The sequence below is a fragment of the Panicum virgatum genome, chromosome 7N, assembly GCF_016808335.1.
Source record: "Panicum virgatum strain AP13 chromosome 7N, P.virgatum_v5, whole genome shotgun sequence".
NCBI classification, from domain to species: domain Eukaryota; kingdom Viridiplantae; phylum Streptophyta; class Magnoliopsida; order Poales; family Poaceae; genus Panicum; species Panicum virgatum.
The window spans coordinates 34,504,183-34,518,301 of NC_053151.1; the positions used below are offsets into that span (position 1 = coordinate 34,504,183).

At 48.4% G+C, this 14,119-nt stretch overlaps 1 protein-coding gene across 1 annotated transcript; it reads right to left on the reverse strand.

Annotated features, from left to right (window-relative positions):
- Window positions 1–9,089: 9,089 nt before the first annotated feature.
- Window positions 9,090–11,044, reverse strand: LOC120684028 (protein JINGUBANG-like). The gene has a single exon (XM_039966112.1). It carries the CDS (start codon window positions 10,938–10,940, stop codon window positions 9,582–9,584), a length of 1,359 nt encoding a protein of 452 aa, XP_039822046.1. The 5' UTR covers window positions 10,941–11,044; the 3' UTR covers window positions 9,090–9,581.
- Between the last annotated feature and the right edge of the window lie 3,075 nt (window positions 11,045–14,119).

The window sequence follows — 14,119 nt, forward strand, 5'->3', positions numbered from 1 at the left end:
GACAACTTTGTCAAATTGTCAATTGGACTTCACCATTGCGTAGATTTTATCAATACGATTGAAATGTATATATAAAACGTCCAATTTGGACTCCGGATGAGGAAATTATGCCTCCCGGAAGACCTGCACCCTGGTCTGACCGGTCAGACCGGTCTAGGGGGCGGTCAGACCGGTCCAGAGACCGGTCAGACCGGTCCGAAAAGTCCAGTCCGAGTTAGGAGTTGTATTTTGATGCGGGGTTTGTAAGGGTTTCGACTCCTAAAGGGTACAGACCACCCCACCCTATAAATGTAAAGGGTTACGGCCGATTGATACACATTCAATCGAACAAATCAACTTTTACCTCTCTACAAACCCTAATTCTCTTCCAACCTCTCCATGCTGTTCGTCTTCTGATCTCCACGACTAGAGATGGCATCCTAAGGCTTGCTGGTCAACCTAGGGCACGTTCGGCGACATTCACACCCTGACGGGGTCCCTCCCGGGCGAGAGCTTCGACACCCTTTGCTAGTTTGCTTGTAAACTAGTCGTTCTTCGTCACGTAAGCGCGTTGGTTACCTCTTTGTTGGTTTGCTTGTAAATCTTGCCTTCTTCACCACGTAAGTGTGATAGTTATCCCTCGTGACGACCGATTTCGGCGAAACCCTAGAAATCGGTCCGACGGTCTGCTCAACCGATCTAACCGGTCTGGACGGCCTTGCTGCCCTTTCAGTCCGTTTGCGACTCACACGCTCGAGTGCTCTCATGTGTTGGCCAAAACTTGCGTCAACACAACCACTCCATATCGATAAACACACCCACGCACCAACTTTTTTTGAAGAGACAGGAGGAGCGCACCTCTACTGGTTATATATATTTAAAATAAAAAGGAAAAGTCGCTGTACAGGTACATCAAGAGACGAAGAAAGAAAGGAAATTAAAAAAATTACACATGGTCTTCTAGCCATGAAGACATCAAGGGTTGTTTATTGGGGTTTGCTCTTAGGATAACTAAGGCAAATTCATTCTTAAAGTGTCGTAGACAGGAGTCTTGCGAAGGCTGAATTCCTCTGAAAATGAAATCATTTCGTTGCATCCAAATGCACCAACTCATCAGCATAATTATCTCCATGAAGAAAGGAACATGTAGCTGGGCTTTGGGTTGTTCTAGAGTCGTAAAGGGATCTCCTGTCGAACCAAAAGGCCAAGAAGCGCCCAGCAGTCATGAGCAAATGGGCAATGGATGAAGAGATGAGTGATTGATTCCTCTAATTGCAGTGCACAGCAGACACAAGAGTAGTTCGGCAGCTCCATATTTCTTCTTTTTAAAAGTTCTCTTGTACTTAGTCTATCTTTCAAGAGAAGCCAATAGAACACCTTGTGTTTGTTCTGACAAGATGTTTTCCAAAGCCATTTAAATGCCTTATTTATCACTATATGCCCAGTGAGTTGCTTGTAAACTTTGGAAGAAGAAAAATGATGAGAACCCCAAATATAAGTCCAGAAATCTTTATCATTGGTTCCCTGTAATTCATTTAGGTCTTCAACTATTAGTGTCAGCTGCTGCAAAGCTTCATGAGCGATTGGTAAATGAAAGAGAGATGATGGGCCATCTGCACTAAGTGCTGAAAAAACTGAAATATGAGGATTTCTGGCAAATGAGAATAACTCTGGGAAACTCTGTCTTGGCACACGATTAAACCAAAGATCATCCCAAAAAAAAAGACAACTAATTCCATCTCTAATATTTACCATTGCCATTCCTTTATACGAGTCTAGCAGTTTAAGGATGTCTCTCCACCAAAAAGAACTTTTTTTCTGGAGCTCGGCAAAGTTCCATTACTGTAATGTAATTCCCAGACCAGATTGACCCATGGCACATCTAATCTGTTAAAGAATTTGTGAAGTTGTTTAAGTAATAAAGCATCGTTCTGTGTCTCAAGTTCAGAACACCCAGGCCTCCTTCCTTTTTGGCAAACAGACAAATTCCCAAGCAGCTTTATTAGGTGGCTGTTTTGCATTGATATCTGAACCTCTCCAAAGACAGGGTTTTCAATACTTATCCACCTGTTCTATCACTGTTTTATGGAGTTTGAAGGTGCACATAAAAAAACATTGGTAATGCTGTGAAAATGGAATTTGTGACCTCAAGTCGACCAGCTTGGGAGAGCAAGGATGATGTGCATGAGAGTCTTCTTTCACACTTGTTAACTAGAGGCAGAAAATCAACATTTTTTGGCTTTGTAAGACCAAAAGGCAAACCCAAATATGTGAAGGGCAGCTTGCCCAGCTCGCACCCAAAAGAAGCTGCAAGAATGCTGGCTTGATCCACAGGTAGATTAATAGGAACCAACATTGACTTTGAGAAGTTAACTTTAGCCTCGTGGAGGACTTGTTTTGAAAACCTTCTCTTCATACAATGCCCGCCAATGGCTCCCACAAAGCTAGCGACATTGCATGTTCGTTGTTGAAGACGAGTGAGTTGCGTGTGAGCCAAACCCGTCAAAGTAGGATCAACAAGACCACGTGGAGGGCGTGTCATTCGTCCAACTACCCACCATTAGTCCGATCCGATCCATTAGTCCATCATTCCATCCAACTTCCATTTTAGTCATAAAGTAAGGTTTCGCTCCACCGTTCCTCTTAATTAGGAAAACCAATTAGGGGTAGAAATCTTCTTTATAAACACCAAGCCGTGAAGTAATGATGGCCACTTCAGAAAAAAAATGTAGTGATAGAAAAGGCGGATGATTTGAGTTGATTGGCAATAGCAACTCCTAGTAGCTAGATATATAATGCATCACACGTCACAATGGATGGTTTGGATACAACACAAGAAAAAAAAATGTGGATTTGGAGGCGGGAAATATACAGGAAGGGAGGGAGAGGTTCCATCCTAAAATATAAGACATTATTTAGTTTATTCTAAGTTAAAATAGTCTAAGTTTGACAAATTTTATAGAAAATAATAATAATAATTTGTATGTTAAATGAGGAATAACCTTAGACTCTTTTTTTTGCGATTGCACAGTACAACTCAGATACTCGCAATGCAGACACACTCACCTCTATGAACGTACATATGCAAACCCGGCCTCTATGAGTATCTTTGAAGACTGAGCCGACAAATCATTAACCCTTTAACCAAACATGGAACGCGATCAACCCAACCCAAAAAAAATTAGGATAGGTTCAACAGGTTCCACGTAGTTCCAAAATCAAATACATGCTAAGAGGTTCTGGAATATGGACTCTAAGATGTTTAGGAATAGTGCGGGAATTCCAATAAAACTTCAAAGTTAGAACAAATGAACAATAGAGGGAATTTACCGTGCGCGGTGCGCCACATCGTGCTGTGCTATATTAGCACCAGGTTTATGCAGCTAGCGTTTGTCAGAGGCAGAAAGAAACGTTTAACGATTACGCGCAGGACTGCAGGAGTTCGCGGCTGGCAATTCAAGCGCTCTTACATTGGCTGTCAGGTGAGCACACGGCATGTCAGCACATCACGGACGATGCGCAATGAGGTTGTCGGCAAAGTTAGTTTTAACTGTATACTGTCCAGTGTAAACCTAAAGATGAAAACTACAGCTCTCCATCCTTTCCAGGGCAATGCTAGTTTGATCCCTTCACACTGTAGGCAGTCCACAGACTCGCGGTTTTTTTTACGTACCTGTATTAACCATAAAGATACCGTACAAAGATGAGTACACGTACAGGTACATTCTGGTAGAATATAAAGGACAGTTGTACCACCAGACTATTTGCACAAAAGACCACAGGCTCGCGGTTTTGTGAGCACATTTGACAGAATGGGGTTTATATAGGTTAACGATGGGAATTGAAGAAGAACAAACAACTTAACCAGTGGGCCTCCATGAGCTCTTCCGGGAGCCACGCTATCTAGGGAATATGGGCTTTTCTTAGAGCAACCTGTGCTGGGCTTTATTTGAAACCTCGGTTCTTCTTCCTTCTTGGGCCATCCATCTCTTTGCAGCTTGATGAACTAACAGCCCTAAAAAAAAGCTTGATGAACTAACCTAGCAAAGCAGTCTTTGAAGTTTGAACCCTGTTCGTTATCATAATATCATGTCTTTAATCACGTACGTCCTCATACTACCTAGCACGATTGATGAGTGGTCAGTCTCAGTATAGAGTATTATCGTACAATTAATAAAAAGGAAGTTGTTAAATGTGCCGGAAGAGTATCATGGCTCTCGTCCTATAAAATACTCCTCCTGTTCTCTCCTTGTAAATGTCTCTGTCATATCAACAAATTTGTTGTTGTAGCATGATATTTAATACTTATAATATGTTGTTGTAGCATGATATTTAATACTTATAATGTTTTTATAACATTTCTATTGAGATTGATTTTATATGTGCGGGCTGTGGAAACGCCGCTGTTGTTATCATGGACGTTATACGTTCCCGCCAATGAGAAAGCAAGGCAAAGAGCTCCACGAACCACGAGAGGAGGCCCCCGAGTGCGCCGTCCACACCCTTTCCACGTATACTTTAATTGTTTTCCCCGGCATGCTCAAACGAGGACATGCATGCTGGGGTATGCACCAGGGTTTCAAAAACCGGATGGGAACCGTCGGTTTCCGGATTTTTTTCCGTTTCCGGTTCGATCCGGGACGGTAAACCGGGTCCGATTTTTTTATATTTTATGTTTCTAAATCCAAAAATACAAAAGTCATTTTTTTTGCTACTGTTTCGGTTTTAAACAGTAGCACGTTTTTGAAACCCTTGTATGCACACACTGACACACGCCTCGTCATCTGAATCGCAATCCAGAACCTGTTCAAGAACAGCGCGCGGCTAAGGTAGCTCCTACTACCATAAAGCGCTCGCTCCACCGGCCAAACTCAGAGCTAGCAGAGGAGCGCGTCGGCAGCAGGACGCTGTAGCGGTTGGAGTTGGAGGCGCGTCCTTGTCGACGGTCAAGCTCCAGCTCCGCTCCCCGGATCGTCGACTGCTCGCTCTTTTGGTTGGTAGCCTCCGAGATCTGATGGATCAGGTTTCGACGCACTGCAGCAGGCTGCAGCTAGCATGTAGCAGGCGCCATCATGCCAGCGAGCGAGCAGTTCCTTCACGGCCCAACTGTATGGAACAGTGTATATCCTTATCGCCGGCGGCCAATCATGATCGGACCCGGTCGCCGGAGCTCGCTCCCACCCTTGTCGGCTTGCTTTGCTCGTTTCGCCGCCGAGACACGCAGCACTGGTGGTGACAGTGTTGACCGAACGCTTGTTTCTTAACGACTTGCTCCCCGATTGATCGATCGATCGAGCGCCTGCTCGCGCAAGTACTGTGAAGGTTCTGGAAGGGGAATATATATCGAGTCGAATCATGCACGGGGGCCTCAAGCAAGGGCCCCGGCCCGGCCCGCATATTATTGTACTCCACCCTATCTAACACGGCGACCTAGCTGACTATAGTGACTAGCTCTAGGATAGTTTTCTTTCTTCTTCTCGCCAGTCGCCATGACCCACTGGAAATTAGTGTAGTGCTCTCCATGCAGGGAAGAGGGGAGGCACAACGCTCTTTTCTCGCAATCCCGCCCATGCACGGACCTACCATGCAGAGGTCGGGAGAGAGACGAGACGCTTTATTTGTCGTAGTCGTCTAGTCGAGTTGAGTCACTGTTCCGATGATGGGTAGCCTATTGGCTGTCAGAAACACATTTGCTGGAGGCAGGCACACTGACACTGCAGCGTGTGGTTCTGGAACATGCATGTTCCTATCAGGCGCCTCCTCCAAAGGGTGGCGACATCGCCAGTAGCTGCTCTACGTGGAGGAGAAAGGAAGGCAAAAAGCAGCTCACTAGCTGGAAGGGAAGCGATAGTCGAGAACAGAACCCAAGAAAAGTCACGGTCCAACCATCTCAAATCCATACTCGGACAACTCTGACACATCAATGCCTAAGATTTTTTTATGTTTATTAATTATTTTAAACTCCATATCAGCTAGCGAAGTCGACAGCTCCTTTGGACAAGGCCTAAGATACCAAAGATCGTTTTAGGGTAGCTGAAACCACGTCGGCACCGCACAACGCACAAATAAAATTGGGCCCGCGCGCAGACACACACACTTATATACTCGTATATGCATATGCATATGCATGGAGCTGTTGTCTGTTGACAAGAAATTGCTAATCAGCGATGCAACTTTCATCCTATCCAGCTGAGGATCTGAGCTAACCGATGATAATTTTTTTTTTGCGGGTCGAATATTCCAATTAGTCCCGTGGCACCATGTGCCAGCAGTGTATACATATACATATATTAATTAGTAGCTAGGTACACACAGATGGCCACGATCTTAGTTCTGCGGACGTGACGTGGTTTGGATCATATCCATGCGTGCGTGCGTGCACCTTCGGAGCCCCGTTGAAACCAGGCACGAGCCCGGCCGGTGGTTTTAGACAGGAAACCACCGGCCACTTGGTTTTGACGAATGGCATTGACATGGCATCTTGCATCAAGAACAGTACAGGACCAACTCATCCCCCACGCTGCTGGGTGCCAATTTGGCATTTAAGAAACCGAAACAGGTAGACGTCCTCCAATGCTTCCACATTAGGCCAGTCTCAGAGCGAGTATTATGGGTGGTGGAGGAGAGCTGGCTAAGAGTCTACGTAGACAAAGAGAGAGATGAAGGTGGACGTCTTGTTACACGCCCGCTCAAGCCGGCAGAGAGCTCCTCCGTGCGCTGTGATTGGGTGAGCCAGCAGGACCCACGACCATTATGGCATGCATCCCAGCCGGCCGGCCGCGCAGCTATAAGCCATGCTCTCAGTGGGAGTTTCATAGACACAATTACATAGACTGGAAACTAGGTAACTTTACCATATGAGTTTTATAGTGATGAAACTCTCCTCATATCCCATAAAACTCTATCATTCTCTCTCCTTGCCATGTCAGCAAAATTGATGATATTTAATGCTACGAACCCCTCCATGAAACTTCTATTGAGACTAGCCTTACATTTCTATTTGTGCTGGTCAAAACATTTGTTTTTCTATTTTTTGGAATTTATTTGTAGTTGTAAAACCAGAGTGTACGTGCGCATTTTTATCCATTCTAGGTCCGGAGCTTATATTTATGCAAGGGAAATGCGGTAGAGCCAAAAATCAAGACGAATGCATCGACTCAAACGTGAGCATTTCCTAATTTCTATGTCTGTATAGTCTGCACACCAGACAAGGTTGGTTGTGTATTTGTGCATATAATGCAGATGAAAAGAGTAGAAAGACAATAATTTTCTTCTTAGTCGTGTCCACAAACACACTCTCAGCCGCTAGTACTAGAATATGGAGTTTTTCTACATGTGTACAGTGTTCAGAGTTGCCTGTCTTATAAATTAACAGAGCCAGCAGAATCGGATGGTTGGCATTGGTATATGTAAAAATTGCTAAGAGACGCTAAACTTTATTTTCTCACGCTCCATATCCCCCATTGCATGTAAAAATTGCTTCTGCATTTAACAGTTGGTAAAACACCCAACTAGTATGTGGATACTCAAAAATCATTACCATGCACTCCGTGTCTCTGTCGTATGGCAAAATCTGAATTTCAATCCACACGAACTAACCAGATAGATATATAGATTGATAAATAGATTGGTTGGACACACTGAAGACTTATCAATCCACACGAACTAACTAGCTCCATTAATAAGTCTTCAGTGTGTCCAACCTAGATATATAGATTGATTGATAAATTACTTAATGTGATTAGAGGTTATTTGATTGAGAGAATAAAATGCGATTAGAGGAGGAGGGGACGTGAGTTAGTGGAGGCGATTAAGAATTTATTTCCACTCCCGCACACCACCGCTGATCGCTCCATGGATTCGGCCAAATTAAACCCGGCGACCCCCCAGCTCTATCAACGTCCAATCAGCGCAACTAGTAGGGTGCTCGACTACTTAATTCTATCCAGCACTTCAATCCAAGACGTTCGTCGCGTAGCTAGTATAGCTCCAGCTCGCCGGCTCCATTGTCCAGACAGAGTACAGACCAATTTTGAGGCCAGAGTTCTCGAGTTTCAGAGTTCAGGGCAGGCTCATATACAGTGCGTGCATGGTAGCCCGGTTTTTTTACCCCTCCAATCAGAGATCACAAGTAAGATTTTGCGACTGCATGGTCACTTCTTTTGTATTTAGTTTTGTTGGTGATGTGTGCTGCATGGGCTAAGTTTTGCGTTGGTGTTTAAGTATTTCAACGTGCAGTGACGCGTCCATGCATGTGTCGATTCATCAGTTGCCATCCGCCTCACGCTCACGCAGGCACCAACTAAACAACCCCTGCCAAAAATATCTGCAGGAAAGGCTGCGGCAGATACGCGGCTTGTGCCTCTGGCTAACCGCGCCAGTAGACAACGGAGGCAGGATAATATTAACAAATAACAATGATCCTCGGCACTAACAATACTGTCAAATTAAAGGAGATCCCTTAAATTCACACCTGAAGACGACGAACAGCTTGTTCAAATCCTGCTGGCGCCGTCTAATCTAAAGACTTGGAATCACCTAACACTAACGACGATGCCTGGATACAAGCTGAAATACTTTTGGGGCAACTGGGCGATGGCAAAGGCAATGCAAATTGAAATACTTGCAGAGTGTGAAGCTCGATCAACGGCCGGCGAAACGGGAGGCATGGCGTGGTTGATGAGAGCTCGTCGAGAAAGGAGGCAGAACCTTGTCGTAACTAGTCAGCCCACCAGCAGGTGGCCGGCCGAGTGGCTCGCTAGCTAGATCGTCAGCTGATATGCGCACGTCGGCGCCGATCAGCCACGCCACCACCATGAGAACGACCTCACCTGCAGCTGCAGGCGGCGGGCCGATCCGTCTCCAGCTCCGATCGATCCCCCGGCGGATGCGCGAGGCCGCTTTACAGCAAGTAAGATGCAATCATGCGCGGGGAGGAGTTGGCTCCTGTGCCTGGGGCCTGGGGGACTAGTACCAAAACAAACAGGTCTAGAAAATTATTTTGGCCTTTGTTGCTAATTCGTGATCAAAACTTTCCGCATGTTTGGCCTCCATGATGGGTCGGAAGTCGGAACCAACTTTTTCCTATCAGATTTAGCAGAATTCATGCGTGTTTGACCAAAACCTCTGTTAGCCTAGTCAGCCTTGAGACATACATTTTGAATTTGTGTTTTTTATATGGGAGTGCGTATGTCTTGCACCTACGTGGAATTTGAAACTCTATGCCCTTTTTCATGGCTTTTGACTGACTGAGATGGCAGTCGAATAGTTTTTCTTTTTTTGCTTTTTGAAAAGCAGCCATCGATCGACAGCGGAACATCGACCTAAACAAGCAACCGAGATGTTTCCCCGCTGTCTTGCCCGCTCTGGTCGCTAAATAGTTGTCACCATTAGTGGAAACTTTCTAAACGTGCATGGAACGGAATGGAACAGAAAATGTAGAAGTTTCCAAACAAATTTGCAAGAAACACAAAAAAATGTAGCTAGGCACTCCCATCCCATCTCTCTGTATCTACACAAACGTTCGTGTCCATGAGCCAAACCAAAACTTGGTAATAATAAAAATACACTGACCTACGTCAAAAGATCGCGCCAAATCGCACCTACTGCAAACCGGACGCCACCCGCAGCGACCAGACCCGCACCTCGCCGTCGAAGCTCGCGCTGCACACCCGCCACTCCTCCTCGTCGGCGCCGCCGTCCCCGCGCGGCCGCTTCTGCGGCGCGGGCGCGGGCGCCGCCGCGACCGACCTGACCGCGGCGCCGTGCCCGTCGATCACGGCCACGCAGGCGTACCCCCTGCCGTCCGCGGCGCGCCGCCAGGCGCGCACCGTCTGGTCCGCGGACCCGCTGACGACGAGCCCGCCGGCCGCGCACGCGATGGAGAGCACCGCCCTGCGGTGGCCCCTCAGCGCCCCGACCGCCACCAAGTGGCTCGCGCTGTCCTCCCGCTCCCACACCACCACGGACCGGTCGTTGCCGCCCGAGTACAGCGCCAGGCCCCCGGACCCGACGGCCAGGGCGTTCACCGCCGCCGTGTGCCGGGACAGGGTGGCGACCAGGTGGTAGGCAGGCTGGTGCTTCTTGCCGCGCGCGCGCCGGGCCTTGTCGGGCGCGGGGCGGGGCGCCCACACGCGGACGCGCTTGTCGGCGGAGCCCGTGTACACCGTGCCGTCGGGCGCCACGGCGACGGAGTTCACCGCGTCGTCGTGCGCCGGCAGCGACTGCAGGCAGCGGAGCGACGGGAGGGCCCACACCTTGAGCGTCTTGTCCCAGGAGACGGAGAAGAGGAGGCGGCCGTCGGCGGACGGCGCGACGCCGGACACGGTGTCGGCGTGCTCTATCCAGAGCCGGCGGTGGTGGCGGCGGACGGTCACGTGGTTGGACGGGACGGGGAACCGGCGGAGGCGATCGGCGACTGTGGGGAGCGCGGCGGCGAGGCGGAGCCTGGCAGGCGAGCGCGAGGAGACCCGCCACAGCCGCAGCCGCCCGTCCTGGTGGCCCGTCACCGCGGCCGCGCCGCCGTGGAGGTGCGCCGCGCACTTCACGGAGCCCGCGGCCGCGGCGGCGTCCGCCGCGTCGGAGGTGGAGGTGGCCTCGAGCGTGGACAGGTCGTGGAGCGCCACGGACGCCGGCCGCGCGACGACGAGGCCGCGGAGGGAGTCCCCGGCCGCGACGGCGGCGGCCGACGGCGCGGCGGACAGGGGGCGGAGCGTGGCGACGTGGGCGAAGGACGCGGCGAGGCTGGCGGTCGCCGCGGCCGAGAGCGACGGGAGCGAAGGGAGGGACGCCGACGAGGACGCCTCCGACACGGCCGCCGCCGCGGCGGAGGACGACGTGGAGACGGTCGACGAGGAGGACGACACCGCCGAGGACAGCTTCCCGCCGCCGCCCTTCCCGCTCGCCTCCCCGTCGCCGTCGCCGGTGCCGGTGGCCATGCAGAGCCGCGGGAGAAGCTGCATTTGGAGCGCGACGGGCTACCACTTTGTGGGTTATAAAACTCTGGCTGCCACGGCTGGAGCGGAGGAGACCTCGAGTGGAATGGCGGGTCAGCTGGAGGTCGACGGCAACGGGAGTCCTATTTGTACAAGGCGCGGGTTTCCCGGGCCGGGGCATCCGACGGCCGCGCACGCGACAGCTCGCGTCAGACAATCGCTTCGACGGCCCGGATCGGCCTGATGTAGGCCTGGAACGGATCGTGTGAATCCAAGGGCCGGAAGGGCCTCCAAAATCATGGACCTGCATTTACAAATTTTTTACGGGCCGAAAATACACATGATCGAGTTTGGATTGGATCGACCCGTGAAAGAGCTGGGCTGTAGACATGCCCGAGTCGATGATCAAGGATTGGCCCGAGGATCCTAAATGGATCGTGCCCTTCGCCGTATACTACGCGGGCCAAGGGAGGTTGGGTCGGGCGGCGACGGGAGACGGGAGTGCGGCGTCGTCCTTCTCCTCACCCCCGGATCCTTGCACTGCGCGTGCGGCGTCAGGAGGAGAAGCAGGAGGAGGCGGGGGGGGGGGGGGGCAAGCGCCCCGGCGGCGGCGGAGGGGGGAAGCCGAAGCTGCGGCGGCTGAGCAAGGCGAACATGCGGTCGCTGTCGCTGCAAGACCTGTCGCGGAAGCTGGAGACCACCAGGATGCACGCCTTCACGCTGGACGAGCTCAAGGCCGCCACCAAGAACTTCTCCGCCGCCAACTTCCTCGGCGAGGGCGGCTTCGGCCCCGTCTACAAGGGCTTCGTCGACGCCCGCCTCCGCCCGGGCCTCCTCGAGCCCCAGCACGTCGCCGTCAAGTACCTCGACCTCGAGAGCGACGGCGTCCAGGGGCACCGCGAGTGGCTGGTAATAGCCTGTCCCTCCTGTGTCAATTCAATCTGAATCTGAATCTGCCTCTGAATTTTTCTTCGGAAAAGGTAAAGGAAACCTGATGAATCTGTGTCAAAATCTAGAGCAATATGATGTATACATCTAAAAGATGAGTAGAAAGCTTTACTTGTTTCACATGTCTTATTCGTAGGACAGTAAGGTACATATGTTACTTCTTTAAAATGGATTTTCAGAAGTGCAGTAGATCTCCAAAAAATTAAGACCAATAACATTCAATTCTGACAGATCTCTAATCAATTCAGTTTCCAAATATTTTCCAGTAAAAGACACTAAAAGCATTAGCTATTAGTGCAGCAAATCTATACTTTAGCCAATTACAGTCCCAATTTGAGTCATGTATAGTTCAGATTCAATGTTAAGTACTTCTAGCTATATACTTGCACAAGACAACAACTGTGTATTTCTAGCTCAGTGAAAACAGCAAATTAAAGGGGTTGAAAAAGGTCGAATATTACTCGATACTTGGGATGTAGGTAGATCTAAGTACCATTACCCAACACATCTTAAATAGCATTGATAAAATTTGAGATGTGTCAATGTGGATAAAAATTAAGATATGTCTATGTGGCTCGTGAGTGATGCAGGATCATGGATAATTAACAGATGCAACTTCATTTTTAAACCCTAAAACTTTCAGCGAGAAAAGCCAAAGTCAAACATCTCGCACCCAACTAAACCCTAACTGAATTAAATTCTGCAGGAAAGATGAATTGATGGGTAATAAAGCATTTCGTACCTGTAGAGTCAGTGCACTAGTATGCTTGGTCACCAAGAAATTGGTTAGATTAACAAAATATGCCAAGCAGAAATTGAACAACAGCAACTAAACAATAACCTGAGTTCTTATTATTTAATGTCCAGTAGCTATTAAGTGCCAAATTCAGTTCCACTTGGAAATAATTAATTAATTTGTACTTGGGTACCACGAATTTGTACTTTTATTACATACTACCAGTGACCTGCAGAATTTTTTTCTTTATAGCCACTACCTGTTGTTTCATATTACTCATTGCTAGCTGTATAATAATATCCAGCAATGCTATCTCTTTTACAGTGTCTAGTATTATGGAAAGAGTTTCATCAGCAACCGCAGCAGCAGAGGTTGAGGATGCTATATCCACAGATCAGTCAGGCAGGTTAGGGAAAAAGAGAGCTAAAGTTTGGGCATATGTTGACACGGAATTCATTGATGGAGTGGAGAAGGTTGTCTGCAAGTATTGTAAGCTTCAGTTATCTTCTGTGTCAGGGAAAGGAACAACTCATTTGAACAGGCATATTGGATACCATTGCCATCATATCCCTCAAGAGGACAGGGATAGATTCTTGGCATCTTTAAAGAACACACCTGGTACAGAGAATTCTGTATTCGATCCTGTGGTATCCAGAGGACTCATTGCAAAGTATTTTCTCCATGGTGAGGTTGCATTTCGAAAAGCAGATGATCCTACTTGGAAAGAGATGATAAACTATTGTCAACCTTCATTCCATTGCGTCGGTCGACAAACAGTTCGTACAGATTGTATGATGTTGTATGAAGAAGAGAAATTGCAGCTACAAGATAAGATCACAAAGTTGAAGTCTCATGTCAGTTTAACAGCTGATTTGTGGTCGTCTAACCAAAACTTGGGGTATCTTGGAGTTACAGCCCATTACATTGATGAAGAGTTTGAGCTCCAGAAGAAGATCATTGCATTTAAGCAGATCTCTTACCCCCATAACTCATTTGCTGTGCAAGATGGGATCACTGCTTGCTTAATGGAGTGGGGTTTGGTTGATCGCGTGTTCTCAGTGACTCTAGACAATGCAAGTGTGAACAATAGAGCAATCAGAGACTTGCGTGCTGCTCTAGGTCCGCAGATGTTCTTTAAAGGTGAACATCTACATCTCAGATGTGCTGCTCATGTTCTCAATATAATGGTTCAAGCAGGACTGCAAGTCATTCCAAATGCAATTAAAAGGATAAGGGACATTATCAAGGTTGCCACCTCTACACCTTCACGGCTGTAAACATTCAACTCAGTCGTTCAGACCTTAGGTCTCAGAGGCAAGTCAGGGCTAGTTCTAGATGTTCCCCACCATTGGAATTCGACATATGATATGTTGCATGAAGCTTTGAAGTACAAAGCAGCCCTCAACAGATTTGCAGCAGAGCAGTTTCAAGATTGTCCTAGTGAACTAGACTGGCAGGATGCTGCATGGCTTCATGAATTTCTAGAGCAGTTCAATGATGCTACAAAAGCATTTTCTGCGGA